We start from the raw sequence: 23,415 nt of genomic DNA, 5'->3' as shown, positions 1-23,415 counted from the left end.
AGTGACATCTTTGCTTTTTAGCACTTTAAAAGAGATCTCTTGATGCAGATTTTCCCAATACAGTATGTCATTTGATTTTTTGGCAGCTGCCTCCATGGCTGTTCATTGTGGATCTAAACAAACTAAACCCTTGTCAACATGTCTTTCTCTGGCCCAGTTGTAAGGAGTTTGACTTTATTTCTGTTGAGGTGCAAGCCATGCTGAAGGCTATAGTCTTTGATTTTCCATAGTAAGTGCTTTGAGTCCTCTACCACTTTCAGCAAGTAAGCGCGTGCCACCTGCGTTTTGCAGGTTCTGCCTCCCTCTTCTTTCCTGTGGTCTTTTTCTAGCAGGCTTGTGAATAATTAGTGAGCAATGAAATAGTCCCTACCATGGTTTATTGAAGAGCCCTGGTGGCATAGGGGCTTATGTGTTGGACTGCTCACTGAAAGTTCGAAACCACCAGCTGCTCCGTGGGAGAAAGCTGAGGCTTATTACTCCCGTAAAGGTTTACATTCTCTTTAGTACACAGGGCCAGCTCGACTCTATCCTACAGGGCCACTGCGCATTACAGTCGACTCGATGGCAGTGAGTTTTGAGCTTTTCACCCTGATGAAATGAAAATATTTCAACAAAGGGGAAAAAATAACATCACTAAGATCCTATTATGGTGGAATAACCGTTCCTCGGAAGTTAAACATCGGATCACCATATGACCCAGCATGGGACCAAAAGAACTGGCAGCAGGAATGCAAATAGAAACTGTGCACCGATGTTTATTGCAGCAAGATTCACAAAGCCCAAGGGTAGAAACAACATGAATGCCCATCAGAGGGTAGCTAACCAAAATGCTGTACATGTACGTTATATCATACGACTCAGCCTTCAAGAGAAATTGAAGCTTCAGATATGCATGGGTGAACTCGAAAACAGGATGCCAAGGGAAATAGTCACAAGGGCAAACATCATTGGATTCCACACATAGGAAATAAGAAAATGCATGAAATAGGAAAATGTGTGTGAACCGAAACAGGAGAGAGGGAGGCATCTTTGGTTAGAGGGCACCGAGTTGCTGCTAATGGTGAGGGACTAACGGGGAAAAGGAGAGCGACTGTGGTTGGTTGTACAACTTAATGAATATAATCAATATCACTGACTGATACATGCAAATATTATTGAACCGGCAAGTGTTTGGTTATCTATATGTCTTAACAATATTTGAAAAAAAAATCCTATATCTTAGGTTTGTAAAGGGGTCTTATGGATCCATATAGTAACTACCTATTTAAAAATTTAAAAAAATAAGTAAATTGTCTATTTGCTATTTTTAAGAAAGGATAAAATTAATGAAAGACCAAATAGTTATAACTGCTCAAAAAAGGAATGCTAAATCAGATCTCATAGCGGCGTGAACACCCCATCCCCACCCCGAGCTGGTCAGACATTAAGAATTGCTCCTGATAAGATTCCCTTGCCCTTGCGTGCATTCTTACTGGATGGGCGAAGTAGAACTGCTCCCTACAGTTTGCAGACTGCCTCGTCTCCCTCCCCCCATGTGCCTCCCCCACCCCCCGCCAACTGCTGATAGATTTGAGCTGCTGATCTCGTGCTTAGTAGCCCAATGGGTAATCAAGGACTCTACCCTGGCTTGCCCATCTTGTAGGGTTGCAGTAAATCAGAATCAATTTGAGACCATGTGACTGGACTCTGATTATATGCCCAGAAATGCCCAGCAGGTGGCGAAGGAAGAGCAGGAGAAACACAATGGTTTGCCTGCTCAACAAAGAACCTTGCCTAGGAGAACTCTTTCTTTCTACTGGGAAAAGTGCGCTGTAAGTCACAGTGGAACAGCAAAGCATTTAAAAGACACACGTTTGCAGAAAAACCAAAGAGGTTTTCGGGGAAATATTAAAAAGCAATGAGCTATTAATCCTCAGGAATAGAATGTTGGGGCCCCTGGTGGCATTGTGCTTTCAGCCTTGTGCTGCAAACTGTAAGGCTGGCGGGTCAAACCCACCAGCTCCTTAGGAGACAGAGGGGGCAGTCTGTTCTCACAGAGATTTCTAGGCTCAGAAATCTTACAAGGCAATTCTACTCTGTCTGATAACTGAAAAACACAAAAACAAACTCACTACCATCAAGTTGGTCCCAACTCATAGTGACCCTGTAGGACAGAGGAGAGCCGTGCCTGTGGGTTTCTGAGGCCATAAGTCTTAATGGGAGCAGAAAGCCTTGTTTTTCTCCCCCAGAGCAGCTCGTGGTTTTGAACTGCTGATCCTGTGGTTAGCCCAGCTGGTAACCACTATGCCACCAAGGCTCCTATAGGGTAGTTGTAAGTTGTAATCAATTCCTTAGCACTGGGTTTAAATAAAACTTTTATATGAAAATCATTAGGTAATGTCAGGAAACACATAGAAACATTAAAAATTTTTCAATGCATATCCCAATAAGATGACAAAAGATATTTGCTCCTTTTAAGTTATCCCCTTTGGCCAAATTGAAATTTTGCTTATAATGTGATCCTTCCTACCACATCACTTTGCAAGTGAACTGTTTAAAAGAAATGTACTTCTCTGCTTCAAGGCTAAAATTGACCCTATTTTAAAAAGGTCTTCATAGATTGCATGCATACATGGGAAACTGTCATTCATTGACCAAACTTTGACACGAAGATGATAGTCCTCTAAGATTCTACATCGTTGGTGCCGATAGAGGACTGCAAAATATCCTGGAATAAGTTCTAGATCTGAATTTCTCTGTCTACCTCTTTTTGAAGTACTTTCCCCCATCAGCCTAAATAGGCATTGTAAAATTAAATGGAGAGAGATTATCCCTTACTAAAGTGACAAAGTCGGATGTGTATTTCAGTGAGCTATTCTTTGCAACAAAATCAGAGTAAGGATGACATTACACTTCCAGCAGAGATCATGTCCTTCAAGCACCAGTTCACTCAAGGAGTTGGTGGGTAATTCTTAAAAACTGCAAAGTGTGGTTTATTCTCATCTTCAGTGTTTATCCACGAAACAAGATGGAATAGTAGTAATCAACTCAAAACACACAATATGGGGTTTCCTTCTTGTTTTTACTAAAGCATAATGTCTTGATTATAGATTCTTTTAGAATATAATGTTTTCGTAAAAGACTGGATCAACAAAGGAAATTCTCCCTCACAAATTACTATGTAGATAGGGTGGATTTTAAGGGCATTCCCTTTTAAATTGAAGATCTGTTTGTTGGTGCACATCTACAGGCGGGTATCAAGGGAAGAACAAGGCTGGGAAAGCTTTGACCTTTTCTGCTCACAGGCATCCTGCATGCAGATCGATCCCTGTCCTTGGGTTGCTGTGACAGATTCCTACCACGTGGGTGGCTTCAGATGACCAAACTGTGTTCTCTCAAAGTCCTAGAGTCTGGCAGCCAGAAAGAAGGTCCTCCAGAGACTCTCCTTGGCCTCTTTCTAGCTGCTGCTGGTTGCCAGCTATCCCAGACTTGTAGCTCCTTCACTCTGGTAGGTGGCCTCCACCATCACATGGGCCCTTCTCCCCCGTGTCTGCCCCCCAGTCTCTCTCTCCTTTTGGAACACTGGCCCACCCCACTCCAGTATGAAATCATCTTCCCTTGAATAGATCTGTAGAGACCCTGTTTCTAAAGGTCACATTCACAGACACCAGGGGTTAGAGTCAATAGATCTTTTGGGCCAACACAGTTTAATCCACAAAGAAGATAATGGCCGGCCTTTGCCATCATTTTAGCCATGGCAGAGACATACCTGCACTGCTCCCTTCATTCACCTAACCAGTATATACTGTGTTCCAACTTCCAGGAAGAGCTCACATTCAGAGCCCTGGGGGTGCTGTTGGGTCTGTGTTGGATTGTTAACTTCCAGATCAGTGGTTCAAACCTACCAGCTTCTCCTGGAGAAAAAGATGAGTCAGCCTCTTTCCACAAAGATTTACAGCCTCGGAGAAATTACAGAGTCACTTTGAGTAAGAATCGACTTGGTGATAATTGGTTTTGGTTGGTCTATGTGTCGGGCTCCGGCTCTGATGAGAAAATACTGACACTATAGCAATAATTGCAATATGTTCGCATAAAGGACAGTTCAGTGTGGCCTGAGGGACATTTCATTTATAAGAACACAGAAGCAGCAAACCCACTGATGAGCAATACAAACTTACACTTTCAAAGAAGAAAATCCTGTACTATTTTAGGAATCAAAGAAAAGAAACATTAGTGTTTGAGCCAGCCAGTGCTGGCTGGCACTATGCACTCCCTAGTCTTTATTGGGATGGCCCTTGGTTTGCCTTTGTTTGCTCTCCTATTTATGCAGGTAGAGGTTTTTATAATGCAGAGAATGCACAGGGAAGGTAGGCCCTTAATGATTATTTCTGTTTTCTTTGGAGTCCTTTGAAATGTAAAGTTTGCCCATTTGGCTAGGGGTTGGGGCATGGGGGTGGGCAGTGATGGTTACCTCCTGACCTTCTCCTTCCTGGGGACTCCAGCTGATACAAGCATTCCTGCCCTGAGTTGAGTGCCTTCATGTTGGATGCTTTTTAAAAAATATATCATTTTATTAGGGGCTCATACAACTCTTATCATAAGCCATACATACATCAATTGTGTAAAGCACATTTGTACATTCGTTGCCCTCATCATTCTCAAAACATTTGCTCTCCACTTAAGCCCCTGGCATCAGCTCCTCATTTTTCCCCTTTCTCCCTGCTCCCCCCTCCCTCATGAACCCTAGAGAATTTATAAATTATTATTTTGTCATATATTGCTCTGTCTGACGTCTCCCTTCACTTGTTTTTCTCTTGTCCATCCCCCAGGGAGGAGGTTATATGTAGATCCTTGTAATCAGTTCTAATCCACCATCCTGGCATCGCCACTCTCAGTACTGGTCCGGAAGGGATCATCCGCCCCGGATTCCCTGTGTTTCCAGTTATATGAGGATGTCGAAATAGATCCATGTGCATATATGTATAGATTTAGTATTAAGGTAGCAGATGGACATTGGGCCTCCACTCAGGTACTCCCTCAATGCAAGAACACTTTGTTCTATTAAACTGGCATTCCATGATGCTCACCTTCCCAACATAATCGCTGAAGATTAAGCGGGTGCATAAGCAAATATGGCGAAGAAAGCTGATGGTGCTGGGCTATCAAAAGATATAGCATCTGGGGTCTTAAAGGCTTGAAGGTAAACAAGCAGCCATCCAGCTCAGAAGTGACAAAGCCCACATGGAAAAAGCACACCAGCCTGTGCGATCATGAGGTGTTGAAGGGATCAGGTATCAGGCATCATCAGAACAAAAAATCATATCATTGGGAATGAGGGGGAGTGCTGAGTGGAGACCCAAAGCCCATCTGTAGGCAATTGGACATCCCCTTATGGAAGGGTCTCGGGAAGAGACGAGCCAGTCAGAGGGAAGTGTAGCAACGATGAAACCTATAACTTTCCTCCAGTTCCTAAATGCTTCCTCCCCCCTCTGCCCACTATCATGATCCCAATTCTACTTTACAAATCTGGCTAGACCAGAGGATGTACACTGGTACAGATAGGAACTGGAAACACATGTTGGATGCTCTTAAGGAACATTCTGTCTTCAGTGTCGTGGTTGTTAGCTACTATTGGGTTGGTTTTGACTCATAGAGACCCAATGCACAGCACAAAACACGGTCTGGTACTGCACCGCCTCACCATTGTTGTTATGCGTGAGCCCATTGTTGCAACCACAGTGTCATTGCATCTCATCAGGAGCTTTCCTCTTTTTCGCTGCCCCTCTACCAAACATGCTGTCCTCCATGAACTGGTCTCTCCTGACAATATGTCCAAAATACGTGACACTAAGTCTCACCATCCTTGCTTCTAAAGAGCATTCTGGTTGTACTTCTTCCAAGACAGATTTGTTTGTTCTTTTGCCAGTCCGTGGTGGTTTCTGTATTCTTCTCCAGCACCCCAGTTCAAATGCATTGATTCTTCTTTCAGCTTCCTTATTCAGTGTCCAGTTTCCACATGCAGGTGAGGTGACTTCTGTCTGAATAGGAATTGGGAACATTATTCTATTTAACTCCAGTGACGACTGTGTTGGGAAGAGGGCTCTTGTGTTGCTGTTGGCACCTCAGATCAGGGAACATGCCAGGTTGCCTTCTTTCAATGGGCACATTTCTGAGGTAGTAACAGTAACCGGCTCTTGTTTGCTCAATGCTAATTGTTGTGGATTGTAGTGGGTCTGAGGAAGGAAATAACACAGGGCTAAGTACTGTAGGAAATGATGGCAGGTGGTTTGCCGGTGACTGTTTAACAAAGGGCTTGGCTAAGGAAAAAGGCCTGATTTGTAACCCTTGCCAATCTCCATGGTTTATAAGTGTTCTGTTGTTGTTAGGGACCTTCCAGTGGGTTCATAATGATAGATCTGATGTACAACAATAAAATGCTGCCTATACCATCCTTACAGTTGTTACTATGTTTTAACCCATTGTTGTAACCACTGTCATTCCATCTTGTTAAGAATCTTCCTTTTTTTCCCCCTTCACTGACCCTCCCTTTACCAGTCATGACGTCTGCCTCTCAGCATAAGCCTCTTGATATCATGTCTGAAGTATGGGAGATGAAGTCTCGCCATCCTTGCTTTTAAGGAGCATTCTAAGTACTCTGACCAGGGCCAAATCCACGTTACCATGGTGATGCTACTCGGAGTGGGGAAGGCGTTCGCACAGTTGATTCCTATGAGCCAGAGTGAGCGTGCCACTGATGGAGGGCCGGCAGGGGAGGGGGGAGGAGAGGTCGAGATATGGGAAGGGGATTCGGACCTGCAGAGCTAATAGACCATGTGTTGCCATGTTGTTTTCCACTTGCCCTTTGCCAGTAATGCTGCAGGGAGTGGGGAGGTCTGCATCTTAGTGGAATTATGTGTTGATCTTTATCTGTGATAACTTCTGATTTGAAAACTAATTGGAAGAAGATAGGTGGGTTTGGGGGGTATTTTTACCTTAGGAATTTTTTTCCCATATAAAACATACCGAGGAGAGTGTATTTTAGCAGAGGAGAGAGCAGGTCTCAATGCTGTCATCTGTTAGAAATGATGGAGGCATAGTGGGTTGTGAGTTGGTCAGCTGGCTGAAACCCCAACTGCTCCTCAGGAGAAAATGAGGCTTTCTATTCCCCAAAAAAGTTGAACCTGCAGGTTTCTCGGACACCTGCACGGGCAGTTCTAGTCAGCCCCTAGGGGGCTGCCGGGGGTTGGAATAACTTGATGGTTGTGAGTTTGGTACAAATTTTTAAAAATTAATATTTACTTATAATAATTTTATTGGGGGCTCTTATAGCTCTTACAACAATCCATCCATCCATTGTGTCAAGCACATTTGTACCTATGCCATCATCATTTGCGGAACATTTTCTATTTGAACCCTTTGTATAAGCTCCTCATTTTTCTCCCCTCTCTCATGAACTCTTGATAATTTATAAAACTTTTTTTTTATGTCTCTCATCACCCACTTTTCTGTTGTTCGCCCCCCTGGGGGGGTGGCTTATAAGTCAATCATTGTGATCGGTTCCCCCATTCTATCCCTTCCTTCCCCCTACCCTCCTGGTATTGCTGCTCTCATTATTGGTCCTAAGGGGCTTATCTGTCCTGGATTCTGTGTGTTGAGAGCTCTTATCTGTACCAGTCTACATACTCTGGTCTAGCTGGATTTGTAAAGTAGAATTGGGGCTCATGATAATGGAGGGGAGGAAGCATTAAAGAACTAGAGGAAAGTTGTATGTTTCATTGGTGCTATACTACACCCTGACTGGCTCATCTCTTCCTTGTGACCCTTCTGTGAGGGGATGTTCAATTGTCTACAGATGGGCTTTGGGTCTCCACTCCTTCCTCCCCCTCATTCACATCGATAGGATTTTTTGTTCTGGGTCTTTGATGCCTGATACCTGATCACGTTGACACCTCATGATCACACAGGCTGGTGCGCTTCTTCCATGTGGGCTTTGTTGCTTCTCAGCTAGATGGCCACTTGTTTATCTTCAAGCCTTGAAGACCCCAGACACTATATGTTTTGATAGCTGGGCATTTGGTACACATTTTAGCGACTATGTTTGAGATTTTATTAAATGGTCTGTTCTAACGACTCAACCCCACTTGGGTTTTGTAAGACGGTGGACAATTCTCCCTCCTCCCCCAGAGCAACCTAAATGAATTCTCTACCATTTCTTTTTTCCCAACTGCTCTGTTTGCCTCCAGCTGGCCCTGACCTGCATTCCCCAAGGACTGGTTCCTCCCTGAGTTGGGTACCTGCCCTCCCTAACCCTAGGGGCAGGTACCCAGAGTCCAGAGTCTGCTCCAGAGTCCCTTGTTTAGATGGAAATACCCTAGGCCCGCCTGGAGGTTTGGATTGTGTTTCTAGCCCTGTGATCTGATCCTTAAGGAGTTTCCTTGGCTTTCCTCCCGCCAGGCTCCCAGCCATGCCTTTGTTTCAGGCTTTCACCACAAACAAACCCCTCTCCTCCACAGGGCCACTGAGGGATTTCCCTGGAGGCCTGCAGTGTCTGCTAGAAGGGGTGAGATCACTCACACACACACACACACACACACACACACACACACACACACACACATTTTGAAATGTAGAAATTTTGCTTTTGTTCGGAGTTGTCTTGGACAATATAGTTATTCTAAAAGAAATATGAAATATTTTTGGCTTAAAAATATTTATTAAAATGTTTTAGAAGAGAAAAAAGTTACCCCAAGAGTTAGAAAAGTGAATTAGGATTTTTAAAAGGTGTTTTTAAAAAAATATATATGTAGCATGATTGTCTATTCTATAAGAAATATATATTTGTAATTGAAGAAATTTAAAGCGTAAAGCACCAAGCAGATTTTATAAACCCGTCTTATCCCTGCCACCATTAAAATAAATGCTCACATCTGTAACCACTACGCATAGGTTTCTATGCTAGCAAAGGATTTTTAGGTCCCAATCAGTTCATTATATCAATATTTACTTAGTGGGACAAAGTAAAAAACAGCAACAACAAAAATCCATATACTGAAAACAAAAAAGCATATACTGAGATCTTCAAATAGATGAAGTCTCGTGGTAACTTTTCATCTGGTGTACATTGTGGCATTTCGAAATGTCTTCATTTATTAATAAAACTGGAAATTATATGGGCAAAATCCTGATGTAGATATAGATTTAAAAAAAGATTTTATCACATGCTATTTTAATTGCAAATTGATATCAAATATAGTCCTTTATGATTCTTAGTAATGAACTCACTGCCATCCTGTGGATTCCGACTCATAGTGACCCTATATAGGGGAGAACTGCCCTTTTGGGTACCCTGGCTGTAAATCGCTATGGGAGCAGACAGCCTCCTCTTTGTCCTGAAGAGCACCTGGTGGGTTTGCACCACTGACCTTGTGATTAGCAACTCATAGCCTACTGTGCCACCGGGACACCTGAATCATTTAACTAGTATGTCATAAAAATTGTGTAAGTTCACTATATCTTAAAATTATTATATTTTGAAAATTACACTTTGAATTAGATATGATGTGATGAAAGTGTTCAAGTGTACTTAGGACAAATTAATTTCTCACTAGGGATTATTTATAAGCAGAGCTAGTCCACCACTCTGTTTTATAATTATATTTATATGGAGATTACATGTATTAATCATCTATGATTTATGGTGATAAGGGTAAGTTTTTATTACGAAGAATAATTTCAGCATTGTGAAATTTTAAGAATGGAGTCATTATACCATGATTGAACTGAAAGAATCTAGGTCATAACATTTATAACTATCCTAGAAAGATGAATTTGTACTATTCAGAAATACGTAGAAATTTTTAATTTTACCCCATTTTAAAACAAGGAGCTTGAAAAAGTGTCTCATAACATAAAAGATAATAAAACACAAGCTTAATAATAATCATTAAGGAAAAACATATTGAAATTGAAAGAACTATTTTCCCTTTTAGAAATTAATTTTAAAAATTTAATGCTATGTCTAAATAGTTACTTCTACAAGTTGCTTTTGGCAGTGTGAGAATGTGTGTTAATCTTTTAGAGGCTGTATTCCACATAATCAGATACCTTCAAGGGTATCTTTGACCAGTCAATTCCATTGTGGAATGTGGCAGTTACATAATCTGTCAACTTGAGCGAAGGGGTGGAGTCTAGCCTGTCAATCGGGTTGCAGCTGGATGACCTCATTTGGAGGCCAGATGGATATAAATAGCTCACCGGAGGCCAGGCATCCTCCCTCTGCCTTCCCTTTCCTGTTGTTGGGACACTCAGAGAGCTGGAGGTGAGAGGTGGAGACCTGTGCCAGTGTTGAGATGCTTCCACTGCCACTGGATCCACAAGACCTTCTACCCACTGGCCTGTGATCGTCCTGCACTTGGCATCATTGCATATGCTGTGTGAATCTGAAGAGGAATTTATGAACTAGTATCGGACATATGGGTTAATATTGGACTTAGGACTTGATCTGGACTGGGCTAGGATGTTTTCTTAATATATTATTGCTCTTTGATATAAAGTTCTCTCTTAGACACATTATGAGTGTCTCTGGATTTGTTTCTCTAGTCATCCCAGACTAACACATGGGATATACAAGTATGTCTGCAGGAAATAAATGCAGAAAAGTCTTGTTTATAAGATATTCAGCTCAATGTTGTTTATAATCAAGAAAAATGGGAAAACATGTAAATGAGCAAGCATACGATGAATAGTAGAGGGCCTATAAAATAACCATTAAACACCCTGCTTACAGAGACCAATATGTCTTTAGAAAGTGTTTATGCTGTAATATAAACAAAATGCACATTATGAATGCATCATAATGTATTTGTGTGAATGCAAATACATTAGCGATTCAGTCACATATTTTAAAAACCAGAAAAACCAACCTACTACCATGAAGTCAATTCTCTCTCATGGCAACCCAATGTAAGAGTTACCAAGACAATAAATCTTTATGGCCTCTGACAGCCTTATCTTTTTCCTGTTGGATGCTGGGAGGTTTGAACTGCTCACCTTACCATTAGTACGCCCAGTGCTTATCCCACAGTGCCACCAGAGCTCCCAAACTCACTGCATAGATTGAACCTATTATGTGTTCATATTATTATATATTTGTAGTATCATTACTGTATACTCATCGTGACCCCATAGGACAGAGTAGAACTGCCCGGTGTGGGTTTCTGAGACTGTGACTCGTCGATGGAGTAGAAAAACTCATGTTTCTCACGAAGAGTAGCTGGTAGTTCCAGAGTGCTGACCACACTGTCAGCAGGCCAGTGCATCACCTCAATGCCACCAAGGCTCTTTACATATTTATGCACATAGTGAATGTCGTGTGTGTAGTACATTTAACCAAAGATGTCCATACGGGTAGAATTCGCCTTCTGTGAATTATTTCTATTTTCTCTATTCACCAATTTTTCTATTGTTTTAATGATAAAACTATTTTTATGTAGAAAGAAAGCTTTCTCATCTAGTTTTCTGAAATAGATTCTCTGTGAAGGCACCCCGAGAGAAGTGGAGTTTATTAGCAAAATAGGGAAATTTTAAGATAAATAAATATGATTAGGCCTGTTTTGAACACAGACCTGTGTTTGGACACAAGATTACCATGAACATAATAACACATTCTGTACTAAACTGCAGAGGCTGTAAGGCAGGGGTGCTGATGTCCAAGAGGAGCAAAGGCGAGCAGTGGGCAGTGGCTAATGGCTGGCATGCCCTTGTAGGCAGGTTGACCTTGTTCCCTTTGTCCTCACAGTACATGTAGTGGCCTTACACAGGCACCATTCCCAGCACCCTAGGAGTTCGGTTTTCTCTGTTTGGTAGTTGATGCAGCGGAGCCTCCCGATTCTTAGTCGTGCTGCTTGTGAGAGGACGAGGGAATGGGTCTCTGCGCTGCAGCCCAAGAGGGATGCATGCAGCCCCTCCCCTGTGCCAGGTGCTGTGGGAGTGACCAGTTGACCATGGGGACGTAAGCCCACTACTGAAGCTGATCGTGCTCTGCCCCTTCTCTGGCTGGGGAAAGTCTTGCTGCATCCCAAAACAGCAAGCTGCCCAGCTGGACCTTGGATCCACATGTCCCTACCCCAGCCCGCTGCCCTGTTTGCCAGTCCTGGCTTAAAGGCCATCTCGGTTCATAGCTTCATTTACTCATTTTAAGGGTGTGTGGTCACTTCCCCTTCCCCCCAGGAAGTTATTAAATTTAGTAATTATTCTTTTAAACAGAGTTAGGCCTCCCATAGGAGTCCTGGTGGTGTATTGGTTTCCAATTGGGCTGCAATACACTTGATTGCCAGTTCGAAACCACAAGCAGCTTCGTGGGGACAAAGACAGGGCTTTCTCCTCCCTTAAATAGTCTTGGAAACCCACATGGAGGGTCACCGTGAGTCAGCATTGACTCGATGGCAATGAGTGGAATTCTGGAGGTCTCCCGTAGGCCGGTGATAGAGCAAATGAAATAACTTTAGGTTTGTGGTATGCTGGGTCTTGAGGATGGGAATTTAGCAATGCTAATGTTGCCATGGTTTGTTTAGTCATTATCCTCCAAGTCTGATCTCAGTGGTAGTTCTCCTTTATGTAAGACGTAAGTCTCGAGAACTTAGTTCATTTCTAAATGAGGCATTGTGTGTGCGGCAGGCAAACAAGTTTTCTGTCATAACCATTTTGTGAATTTACCTTTAAAAACACTTACTGTAAAATATATGTATATAAAACATAAAGATTGCCACCGTGGCCATTTTTAAGTGTCCAGTGCAGTGGTTATGTCCTCAGTGTGTGTGACCCTCACCACGCTCCACTCCGGGAAGCTTTCGTCACCGCACAGAAGCTCTGTGCACCTTAGACCCCGGGTTTCCATTCCCTCCCTCCAGCCCCGGGTCAGCACTCCTGCGAGTTTCTTGTGTCACAGTAGCTTATTCTAGATCTGGGTACTTCACAGAAGGGGCACCCTGCAATATTTGCCCTTTGTGGTTTGGCTAACTCCAGTCGTCATATTATTTTCAAGGCTCGTCCATGTTGGTGGCGTGTCTCCAAACTTCATATCTCTTTGGCTACGTAAGGCTCCTCCTGGGGTTTCACAGGCACTGGTGATAGCACTTAGTTGTTTTCACTTTTAGCCACAGTGACTTACTTAAACTGTAACGCACGTGGACACACTGAGTAGCCGTTGAGTTCTGCCTTTTTACAGTGTAACGCACGTGGGCACACTGAGTAGCTGTTGAGTTCCGCCTTTGCTGGGTCACACTGCGATTCTATGTTCACCTCCCTGCAGAACCCTGATCTGTTTTTTCACCCTGGGTGCACACTTTACATCCTCACCTCCCGCGCTCGAGGGTTTTAATTTCCCTGCATCCTCCCCAATGTTTAGTGGTATGAGCATATTTTTGTGTGAATGTTTACAGCGGTTCTTAACCTATGGGTCGCGACCCCTTTCACAGGGGTTGCCTGATTCATAACAGTAGCAAAATGACAGTGATGAAGTAGCAACGAAAATAATGTTATGGTCACCACCACATGAGGAACTGTATGAAAGGGTCATGGCAAGAGGAAGGTTGAGACCACTGATTCAGGGCCTTGAAACCCCACTGGGGCAGTTGTGCTCAGGCCTACAGGGTCTCTCCGAGTCAGAGTAGATTGGAGGGCAATGGGATTTTGCTTTGTATCATTGCATGTGTCAGCATTCATAATTCATAAAAGTATAATTTTTATTAAAAAACACCTTTGCTCCAACTTTTGTCCACTTTTTAACCCCCTTTTCATTTTTATAGCCACAAAGATGCCATGAGGTTTAAGGTGCAACAAGAATAGACCTGCTTTCTGGATCCATCCAGGCCCCTACCACTCCCTATTAGAAATTTCTTGGTCCCAACTCCCTGCAATGCAGTTGACTCCTGTTCACACCGGCCCTCCAGGGCAGGGTAGAACTGCCCTTAGGGGTTTCCGAGACTGACTCGTGGATGGAGCACAAAGCCTCATCTTTCTCCCACGGAGCGGCTGGTGGTTTCCAACCGCTGTCCTGAGGCTAGCAGCCCAACAAGTAACCACTATGCCACCAGGGCTCCTCTGTCCCAACTAGTTATCCGAATTAGGAGCCAAACAGTTAAAACATCTTTTAGCTTATCCCTCACTTTCCGACTGCCCTTTCTTCATGTCTAAAACGCGAAAGCTAATTAGCTTTGGATAATGCCATATTCCGTGCTACACTGACTTGCCATCAGACTCTCACTAACTTAATTCAGGAATTAAAATAGAACTGGATATTCATTGTGCAGTCACACTTATTCTTCACCTCTTATTTTTATCCTGATTTTAGAAAATCCATTTGCTTTATAGGATAAATTGTAATACTCTTTGACTACTCAAGAAATTCGTGTCATGGTTTTTTAGCTTTTACCTGACATGGTTTGTTTTCTTCCTTAATACCACCATTTCCCTTCTCCTAACTGTATTTTTAAATTATTCTTGAGCTTTATGTGTATACACAGTGGATTACATCTAGTCTTTCACAGTTGTTAAGGTTTAAAACAATTTTTGTTAGTCATTTATATTCATTAAACATAACAGAAGATATGCATCTCATTGAAGTCTAATTTTTATAAGGGCATGAGGCCTAATTAATGCTTCATATATTCCAAGGACTTTAAAATGTAGATGAATAATTTATTATTATACTGCTATTATTCACCTTATACCTGAAACTTGTAGTCGTACAAGGAAAGGAGAAATATCTGCCCAGAGGGAACTTGAAGTCTTCTGTATCACTCTGAACCCTTAGATGCCAATGATTAAACTGTCTTCTTTAAAAGAAAAAATTATACTTTGAGAGTAGAACCTTATAAGCCAAGCAAGTATATATATATTTTTTCCAAAGTAAGAGAAACTGATCAGGACCCTCTTTATCAGCAGCTGGGAACGTGCTTCATCCCCGAAGCCTTCTCATCAACATTTTGCGTTACTTGGTTTCTTCAGCCTTTTCAGCCTTTTAGTGGCTCCTGCTGCTATTCCAACTCTTCTCCAAATGCTCCATGTGACTGCTTTGTACCGGGACCCTGGACGCACAGAGTGCGAAGCAGATGGACCCAGCACAAGGGAAGTGGTCATCTCTGGTACTGTATGATAAGAGGCTCGTTAGGGAAGGTTCCATTGCAATAGAAATGGTGTAAACAATTAAGGAACCTGGGCATGTTACACGAAAAATTCTCAGACCAGCCATTAAGACAAGGCAACCATCAAAGGTTGATATTTTTCTGCTCCATGAAATACATAATCTATGTGTTAACATCCATTTGTTAAAAATCAAGTAGTATACAAACACATGCCTTCTGGTAATAAAAACATGTGGTAAAGTGCTTGAATTTCCTACCTGAGAGAGGTTGACAGTGGGGATCTTGGCCTCCATGGTTGGAGAGGTGAATTCTGAGGTGATCTGGACACAATGACCTGAGGTTGGTTCTAGGTCACTGTGTGGCTGTGTGTCTAATTCAGCTTTTCCTGAGACCAGATGACATGCTGGCAGTTGGAGCCCTGTTTTATTCTGAGGCGTTCTGTTGTCTCGGTTGCTGCATGCCCGTGTGTCAGAGATTACACTTGCTCTTCCCCAGGCCACTGGGCCGCCTGTCCCCCCACCTGACCCTGTCAGCACCAAAGACACAGCTTCCTGTAAGAAAACCTGAAGAATTTTAGACATTTTACTGAAGTAAAACATAAAGGAAGGACAACACATACATTTTAAGTGTATGGCTGAGTAACTTTTTACAAAATAAACCCACTTGTATAACCGGCAGCAAGATAAAAATACAGAAGATTCTGTACCAGTGTACATCCTCTGGTCTAGGCAGATTTGTAAGGTAGAATTGCGATCATGAGAGTGGGGGGAGGAAGCATTAAAGAACTAAAGGAAAGTTATATGTTTCATCTTTGCTACACTGCACCCTGACTGGCTCGTCTCCTTCCCACAACTTGTCTGTCAGGGTATGTCCAGTTGCCCACAGATGGGCTTTGGTTTCCCACTCTGCACTCCCCCTCCTTCACAATGATGTGATTTTTTGTTCTTTACCTGATGCCTGATTCCATCAACACCTCATGATCACACAGGCTGGTGGCTGTGTGGGTTTCTGGGCTTTGTTGCTTCTTAGCTAGATAGCTGCTTATTTATCTTCCCCAGATAAACAAGACCCCAGATGCTGTATCTTTTGATAGCCAGGCACCATCAGCTTTCTTCACCACAATTACTTATGCCCCTGCTTTGTCTTCAGTGATCATGTCTGAAAGGTGAGCATCATGGAATGCCAGTTTAATAGAACAAAGTGTTCTTGCATTGAAGGAGTATTTGAGTGGAGGCCCAATGTCCTTCCCCTACCTTAATACTAAGCCTAGAAATATATGCATATAGATCTATTTCCTCATCATCATATAGATAGGAACTGGAAACACAGGGAATCCAGGACAGATGAACCCTTCAGGACCAGTGATGTGAGTGGCGATACTGGGAGGGTGGAGGGAAGGTGGGTTAGAAAGGGGAACCGATCACAAGGACCTGCATATAACCCCCTCCCTGGGGGACAGGCAACAGAAAAGTGCGTGAAGGGAGACGTCGGACAGTGTAAGACATGACAAAATAATAATAATTTATAAATTATCAAGGGTTCATGAGGAAAGGGGTGATGGGGAGGGAGGGGAAAAATGAGGACCTGATACCAAGGGCTCAAATAGAAAGCAAATGTTTTGAGAATGATGATGGCAACAAATGTACAAATGTGCTTCACACAATGGATGTATGTATGGATTGTGATAAGAGTTGTATGAACCCCAAATAAAATGGTTGGGACAAAAAGAGTTGTACGAGCCCCCAATAAAGTGGTTATTAAAAAAAACAAAGAAAACAAACAAGGTAAAAAATATATACAGAAGATTATATCACCCCATAGATTTCTTTAGTTCACCTACCTAGTTTCTACCTTTCCTTAAAGGTCAGGGCATATTAACTTAGGAGATTAGTTTTGCCTGGTTCTGAATATTACCAGAACCAAATGACACAATAAGAAAGGCTTTATTTCTTATTTGAGTCTGGCCTCTTCACCCTTAGGATGTGCAGCATGAATTGTCTGAATCTCTAGTTGCCTTTCTTCAGTTTGATTGCTGAGGGCCATATGGGTTATTTTTTTGTTTGTTACAAGTAGCCAAATAGTAGTGCTATGATCTTAGGCACACGTTTTGATATTTTGTGTGTGTGTTACTTGTATACACACAGCAGTGAATACACACACTCTCGCTGAGTAGATACTTAGGAATGCTTAGGATGTTGTGTCATAGTTAATGTATATTGTTGTAGTTGTTGGCTGTCAAGTTGGTTCTAACCTAGAGTAACTCTGTGGGCCATAAAGTAGAACCGTGGAGTAGAGCTGCCCTAAAGGGGTTCCTAGGCCATCCTCCTGGGATCACTTCTCTAGGCCTTTTCTCCTGCATGGACAGGGCTGGTGGCTTTCAACCACCAACCAGGTTAGCAGCTGAGCACCTAGCCCTTGTGCCTCCAGGGCTCCTTAGTGTAAGTTTGTTTAGCTTGATTGGATACTGCCAAGTAGTTTTCCAAAATGGCTATACCAAATGGGTGTACCCACCAGCCTTAGTAAGGCTTTCATTTGTTCTGTATCCTCATCTACATGAACACTTTCTTAAAAGACATATACATACAGAAGAGTATTGAACATACATGTGTAAACCATTGCCTGCAGGCACCAGAAACGTCTTATGTGACAGTTTCTGCTCACCACCTCCCCAGAAGGGAACTCATCATCCTGACCTCTGATTGGCCACAGATTATTTTTGCCTGATTATCATTATTACTATATAAATTGATAGATCTTGTATTTGTTTATTCTGGCTTCTTTTGCTGGTATTATGTTTCTGAAATTCCACTGTACGTGTTTGTTCTCATTGTTTCCTGGTGTTCAGTTGGAGGAGTTTACCCTTTCTACTGATGATGGGCGTTTGGGTGTTTTCCAGTTTGGGGCTATCATGGATCGTGCTATATGAACATTCTTAATATGCCTTTGGCTAAAAATATGTACCTATTTCTGTTAATTATATAACAAGGTGGGCTGAGTCATAGGGTATGTGCATATTCAACTTGAGTATTTAACATCAAATAGTTTTCCACTGTGGCTCTACCACTTTACACGTCTGCTAGCAGGGTATGCAAATTCTAGTGCTTTTACACTTCAGCAACACTTGGTATTGTTTGGCTTACTTATTTTAGCTATTTAGGCTTGTAGATGTTTTGTGATAATCACATTGTGGTTTCAACTTGCAGTTCCCTGAGAACCAAATAAATTCAGCTTATTTTCATCTTTACTGGGCATCATCGTGAAAACTAGAAGAGAAATGTTTTACTTTTTATTCTGGAGGACAAGTTTATGAGAGTTTTAAATGTCACAGGTGCGAAGTGAGAATATTTTTATGAATTCTGAACATACTGTGAATATCCTGTAGTGTGCCCCAAGATTTATAAAAAGCCCACTTAGGGAAAATGTTAAATTAACTTCTTATTTCTTTGCCTCAATACCCCAACTTACATATCATGTCACATCGTATCACCATGTCATATCATATAACAATATAAGTGTTTCTTTTAAAAACATTCATTCTTCCTAAAACTTCACCTGAGAATACATAGTAAATAATTAACTCTTTAGTTCTAGACATGCTTTATGTTCATCTTTTTATTTATTTTAGCAAATCCTTAGGTGCTTTAAGAATCACCATGTCTGTTATTTTCTTATTTTTCTTTCCTTTTTAGGTCTGTAATATTTTGATAGCGTTTTAATCAGTTAACATTTATTGGTTGATTTTTATGTGCTTAGCACTTTGCCCAGAATTATTACAGGTATAATGGAAATATAAGACATTTTCTTGGCCCACATGGAAGATAAAATTTAATTGAAGAGAAATAAACTGATCATTAGACCAGAATAAAGTGCTAATGGTGAGGTGAGACTTGGACTATAAAGGATGTGAAAAATTTGATTTTGGAAAGGGGAAAGGGGAAGAGCTTTATAAGCCAGAACTCAGATGTGAATGCAAGATCAGTGAAGAGTGGCGAGTGTAACTCCTGTGTTGCTGAGGCTATATACATTTGGGATAAGGGGAAATTAAGTAGAACATGGGAGAGGACCATCAACAGTTCGTCCAGGGAGTTTGGAGTTGAAGTTGCTAGTAAGAGGTCTATAGCAACTGCAAGTAAGCAGTGTTTTAGGAAGCTAAGTGGACCGGAGTAAAGAGATGGTGGGAGTTCAACTAAAACAGTGGTTCTCAACCTTCTTACTGCCACAACCCTTTCATACAGTTCCTCATGTGGTGGTGACCCCCAACCATAATCTTATTTTCGTTGCTATTTCATAACTAATTTTGTTACTGTTATGAATCACAATGTAAATATCTGATATGCAGGATGGATTTTCATTGTTACAAATTGAACATAATTAAACATAATTAAAGCATAGTGATTAATCACAAAACAACATGTGACTATATATTGTGATATATTTATGTGTTTTCCAATGGTCTTAGGCCATCCCAGTGAAAGGGATGTTTGACCTGCAAGGGAGTCACAACCCACAGGTTGAGAACCACTGAACTAAAAGATTTTTGCAGAAATTTTGCAAATCCAAATAAGAATAAGGCCTTCTTCTACTTTCAAAAAAATACCTTTGGCTCAGTATAATTCCATGTCTAAGTCTTTTCTTAAGAAATATTTCAAGATCATGGTGTCTGAAGGGACAGCATTTGGAGTAGTACCTTCTTTTTTGTCCACAAGCCCTTCCTGTTCTCCCCTTGCCTTTAGATTCCCACGTGAGTCCAGGGCTGGGGAATTGTCTGACCATCAGGAACAGGGGAACCCAGTGATCAGGTTCCCCTGAGTTGAAAGATCTGGGGAACCCTTAGTGTAGACACGGGGTCCTAATTAGGGGTTCTCAGTGCTAGGGGCCCATAGATGAACTTCTGGAATCCATTTTTCTGAAACCATGTATAAAATTTGGGGGACATGTGCATTTTTTGAGTTTTAGAATCTGAAAAAGTCTGTGCCATCGCCCTTATCCAGATTAATAGCCATTGCTTAAAAAAGCAAATGGCAGCCAATTAGTGAGATTGTAACCAGCGTTTTATTTCTCTTAACTTGAAGTCTTATCTCTTCAGGGACTGTAGGAACCAAATAGAAGGCTGGTGCTTTTATTAGGTTGAACCCTCTGAAGTTGCCAATATTTAATTTGTAGTCTTTAACATACAAAAACAGCAATGGAAAAAAAAAATCCCTTGGTGCAACTTTCCTGGCTTGCTTCTCACCAGTGTAGTTTTCCATTGTCTTGAACCTTCTTCTTAATAAGCCCCTGTGCTTGATCTGAGTCCTCCCAAAACCTTGTCATGATTTCCCCTTTGGAACCCCCCAGCCCGAACCAGTTACTATCACCTTCTGAGCTGACCTTCTTGCCTTGCAAAAAGTCACCCTAATACGGCATTGATCACAGAGACCTGTTTAAACCTGGTTTGGGATTAGACCCATGCATAAATGATCTGAAACCTAGTAATAAGACTTTTTGACTTACTCATATCTTTGTGTGTGTGTGTGTTTGTGTGTGTGTGTGTGTACGCGCGTGCACACACACACATTATATAATAAACCCACTGCCATAGAGTCGATCCCAACTCATAGCAATTTAGGATTTCAGAGACTAAATCTTTATGAAGGCAGATAACCTCATGTTTCTCTTGAGGAGTCACTGGTGGGTTTGAACAGCAGGCCTTGGGTTAATCAGTTCAATCATGTCTAACCCACAGTGCCACCAGGGTATGTATGTAAATATATATATATATATATATTTATTAAATATATATATTTAATAAATCCATTAGCTTTTAATTCCATTTTTCATACACTAAAGCCCTTTCATGTGTATTTATAAAATGGAAATGAATAAACATTTTAAACCTGTGCTTTTTTCCCTCTCTCCTTTGTAGGCCACTTTCTGATTCTAAGCAGTACAACATTTTAAGAAAAGCAAGATCTTACATGAAACGGGAAAAGTATGAGAAAGTGGTATGTATACAGGCATTCTATGTGTAAATTGCTGGCCGTCCTTTTGTGGTGGGGTGAGGTATGGGGACGAGAGCAGAGTGGGCAGCCCAGGGAACTGTCCTGATCCCTAGACAGAGTTGGCTGCCCTGAGTGGCTACATTAGCCTTGGACATACTCCTCTTATTATAGATAATATTGGGGTAAGTTTTTTTAGGTAAGCATTAAGAATGAGCTACTACTATGCCATTTTTTTTATATAAAGTAGATTTCAACATTGCATCACCCTACTTAATATATATGATTGTTTAAAACATGAGAGATTGGTACATTTGAAAATACTTATATGCCTTAAGAAATCTGACTTCATACAGGAACATTACCACTTTCCAATTCTTACCCTAGTATGTTTTTCCTTCACTGTTTTCTTTTTGGTTCAACCGTCTCACGATTTTAAGGCCAGAATTCTAATTTCTGTTTCCAAAATGCCTAAGCACTACTCTCTATTTCTACTGCTTATTATTATTATATATATTTTTTGCAGTTTTAAAATGGTAAGCCACTCCCCACTTCTGGAACATTAAGTGACATTCTGTGAGTGATTTGGGTATTCGATAGGAGAAAGTCAGCAACGCTGTAAGAGTTGGCCTCCCAGTTAGTTGGCATCTGTAACGGAGAGCTGTTCGCCCTCTCTGTGTGTCACCTGAAGATTATTCCCCCAAAGTGAATAACTTTAACGACTCACAGACAAAGATTGGTTGCCTTTCAAACGGCCTCCCTTATCAAGATTAAAAAATTAGCTCATTTTACTTGGGGATTTTTCTTGTACTTTCCAAGAAGATCCTTGAATAATTAAAATCTATTATTGATCTATTATCTATAATTTTTTACTCTTAGTTTTAATACAGTAGAAACCTTGTAATGTTATTTTTTTAATGGCTTTTCTTATTCTTTCCTTGTGGCAAGTTACATTGTCCTTTTTCCATAGGTCTCCCTCTGCCAGGAACTGATTCATCTCTCCTTGAAAGGACTATCCTATTATCACACGTACGACAGAGTCTTTCTGGGCATCAATGTTGTTATTGGTTTTGCGGGGTGGACATCTTATGCTTCTTTGTTGATCATCAAGTCTCATTCCAACCTTACAAGAAGCACTAGAAAAGAAGCCCAGGTAGGTCCAGAGACTATAACGGAGATTCAGGGGATGATATAAAATCACAAGAACTCAGAAAAGAGATTTAATCAGATCAGCTGTAATGCGTTTCCCCAGCATGCAAGGCATTATATTAAGCTCATTCTTATTCACCTCTCTCTCTCCTTTGCTTTTGTTGTATTGTGTCATTTCTTTTTCTCAGTTATCTCAATATCCTCAGTTGAGAAAAAGAGGCATTTGTAAACATGACTCCAATTTAAAAGGGCTGTAACAATCGCTGTATAAATAATGGAAATGGTTCTCGGGTATTACCAGTGTTCATTTTCTGTTCTTCCTTTTAACTGTTGAGCAGGTTGTAAATATTCCATAGGTTTCTGTTACAAGTAGTCAGAAGAGGATTTCAGAGGAATAAATATTATCTGCTCATAACAGTTTAGGAGCTAGAAAATGCTCCAGTCAGGCCTGAATCAGATCTGCCTGGGCCTACACTTTTAGTCACAACCCTCCTTTTGCAGCTGGCCCCAAATTTATCCTCATTCTTAACTTGCCTTCTGGTGATACTTTAATGCCAAAAAAGGGTGGGGGGGAATACCTCTTAGTCCTCATCTTGCTTAGCTTTGGGCGGCAGAGCAAAGGGAACGAAGAGAAAAACGAGGAAGGGAATAAGAGGCCGCCTTTCCTGGTCTGTCCTGGTTTTCCCATGCTTTCCTCTCCCTGTGCCAACCTCCTCTACCTCCTCTACAGAGCCTGCTTTGTGCCCCTTCTCAGACCCCGGAACTCCTGGTCTGAACATGACAGCTTCCCCAGAGTGGTGTCCTGCCCCAGCCCTTGCCTTTGTCCTCCTGACCCAGAGCCCGTGGGCTGGGCAGACCCATGGAGGCCTCCTCTGACTCACACCCAGGAAGCTGAGCAGGTGGTTGGTGAATGGGCCTGCTGTGGTTGAGCAATGGAGTGTGGATAGCAGGTCAAGTTGGACTTTGAATAACTAGAAACCTTATCCCAAATGAACATTATGTCCCACAGTTCATTGTGGCCTACGTGTTGGGTATTGCAAGCTGGCCAAGGAACTCCTCAGTTGTCATAAAACTCTTTCTTTTTTTTTTTTTAAATCAATTTATTGGGGCTCATAAAATTCATCACAATACATAGATCAATTGTGTAAAGCACATCTATACATTTG

At 41.7% G+C, this 23,415-nt stretch overlaps 1 protein-coding gene across 1 annotated transcript in view; it reads left to right on the top strand.

Moving 5' to 3' along the window:
• LOC101661810 (GPI ethanolamine phosphate transferase 1-like) overlaps positions 1 to 23,415 on the top strand; it is a 100,137-nt gene that overhangs the window by 28,882 nt on the left and 47,840 nt on the right. Inside the window, exons 12-13 of the mRNA XM_004703119.2 lie at positions 21,028 to 21,106; positions 22,071 to 22,253. Of these exons, the coding sequence (XP_004703176.1) occupies positions 21,028 to 21,106; positions 22,071 to 22,253 (262 nt within the window). The remainder of the gene's footprint in view (positions 1 to 21,027; positions 21,107 to 22,070; positions 22,254 to 23,415) is intronic.

The sequence above is a fragment of the Echinops telfairi genome, unplaced genomic scaffold (assembly GCF_000313985.2).
Source record: "Echinops telfairi isolate 266 unplaced genomic scaffold, ASM31398v2 ScPeMD7_7400;HRSCAF=8409, whole genome shotgun sequence".
Classification (NCBI taxonomy): Eukaryota; Metazoa; Chordata; class Mammalia; order Afrosoricida; family Tenrecidae; genus Echinops; species Echinops telfairi.
The sequence above is the reverse complement of the archived record's forward strand: the minus strand, read 5'-3'. Positions and strand labels throughout refer to the sequence as shown.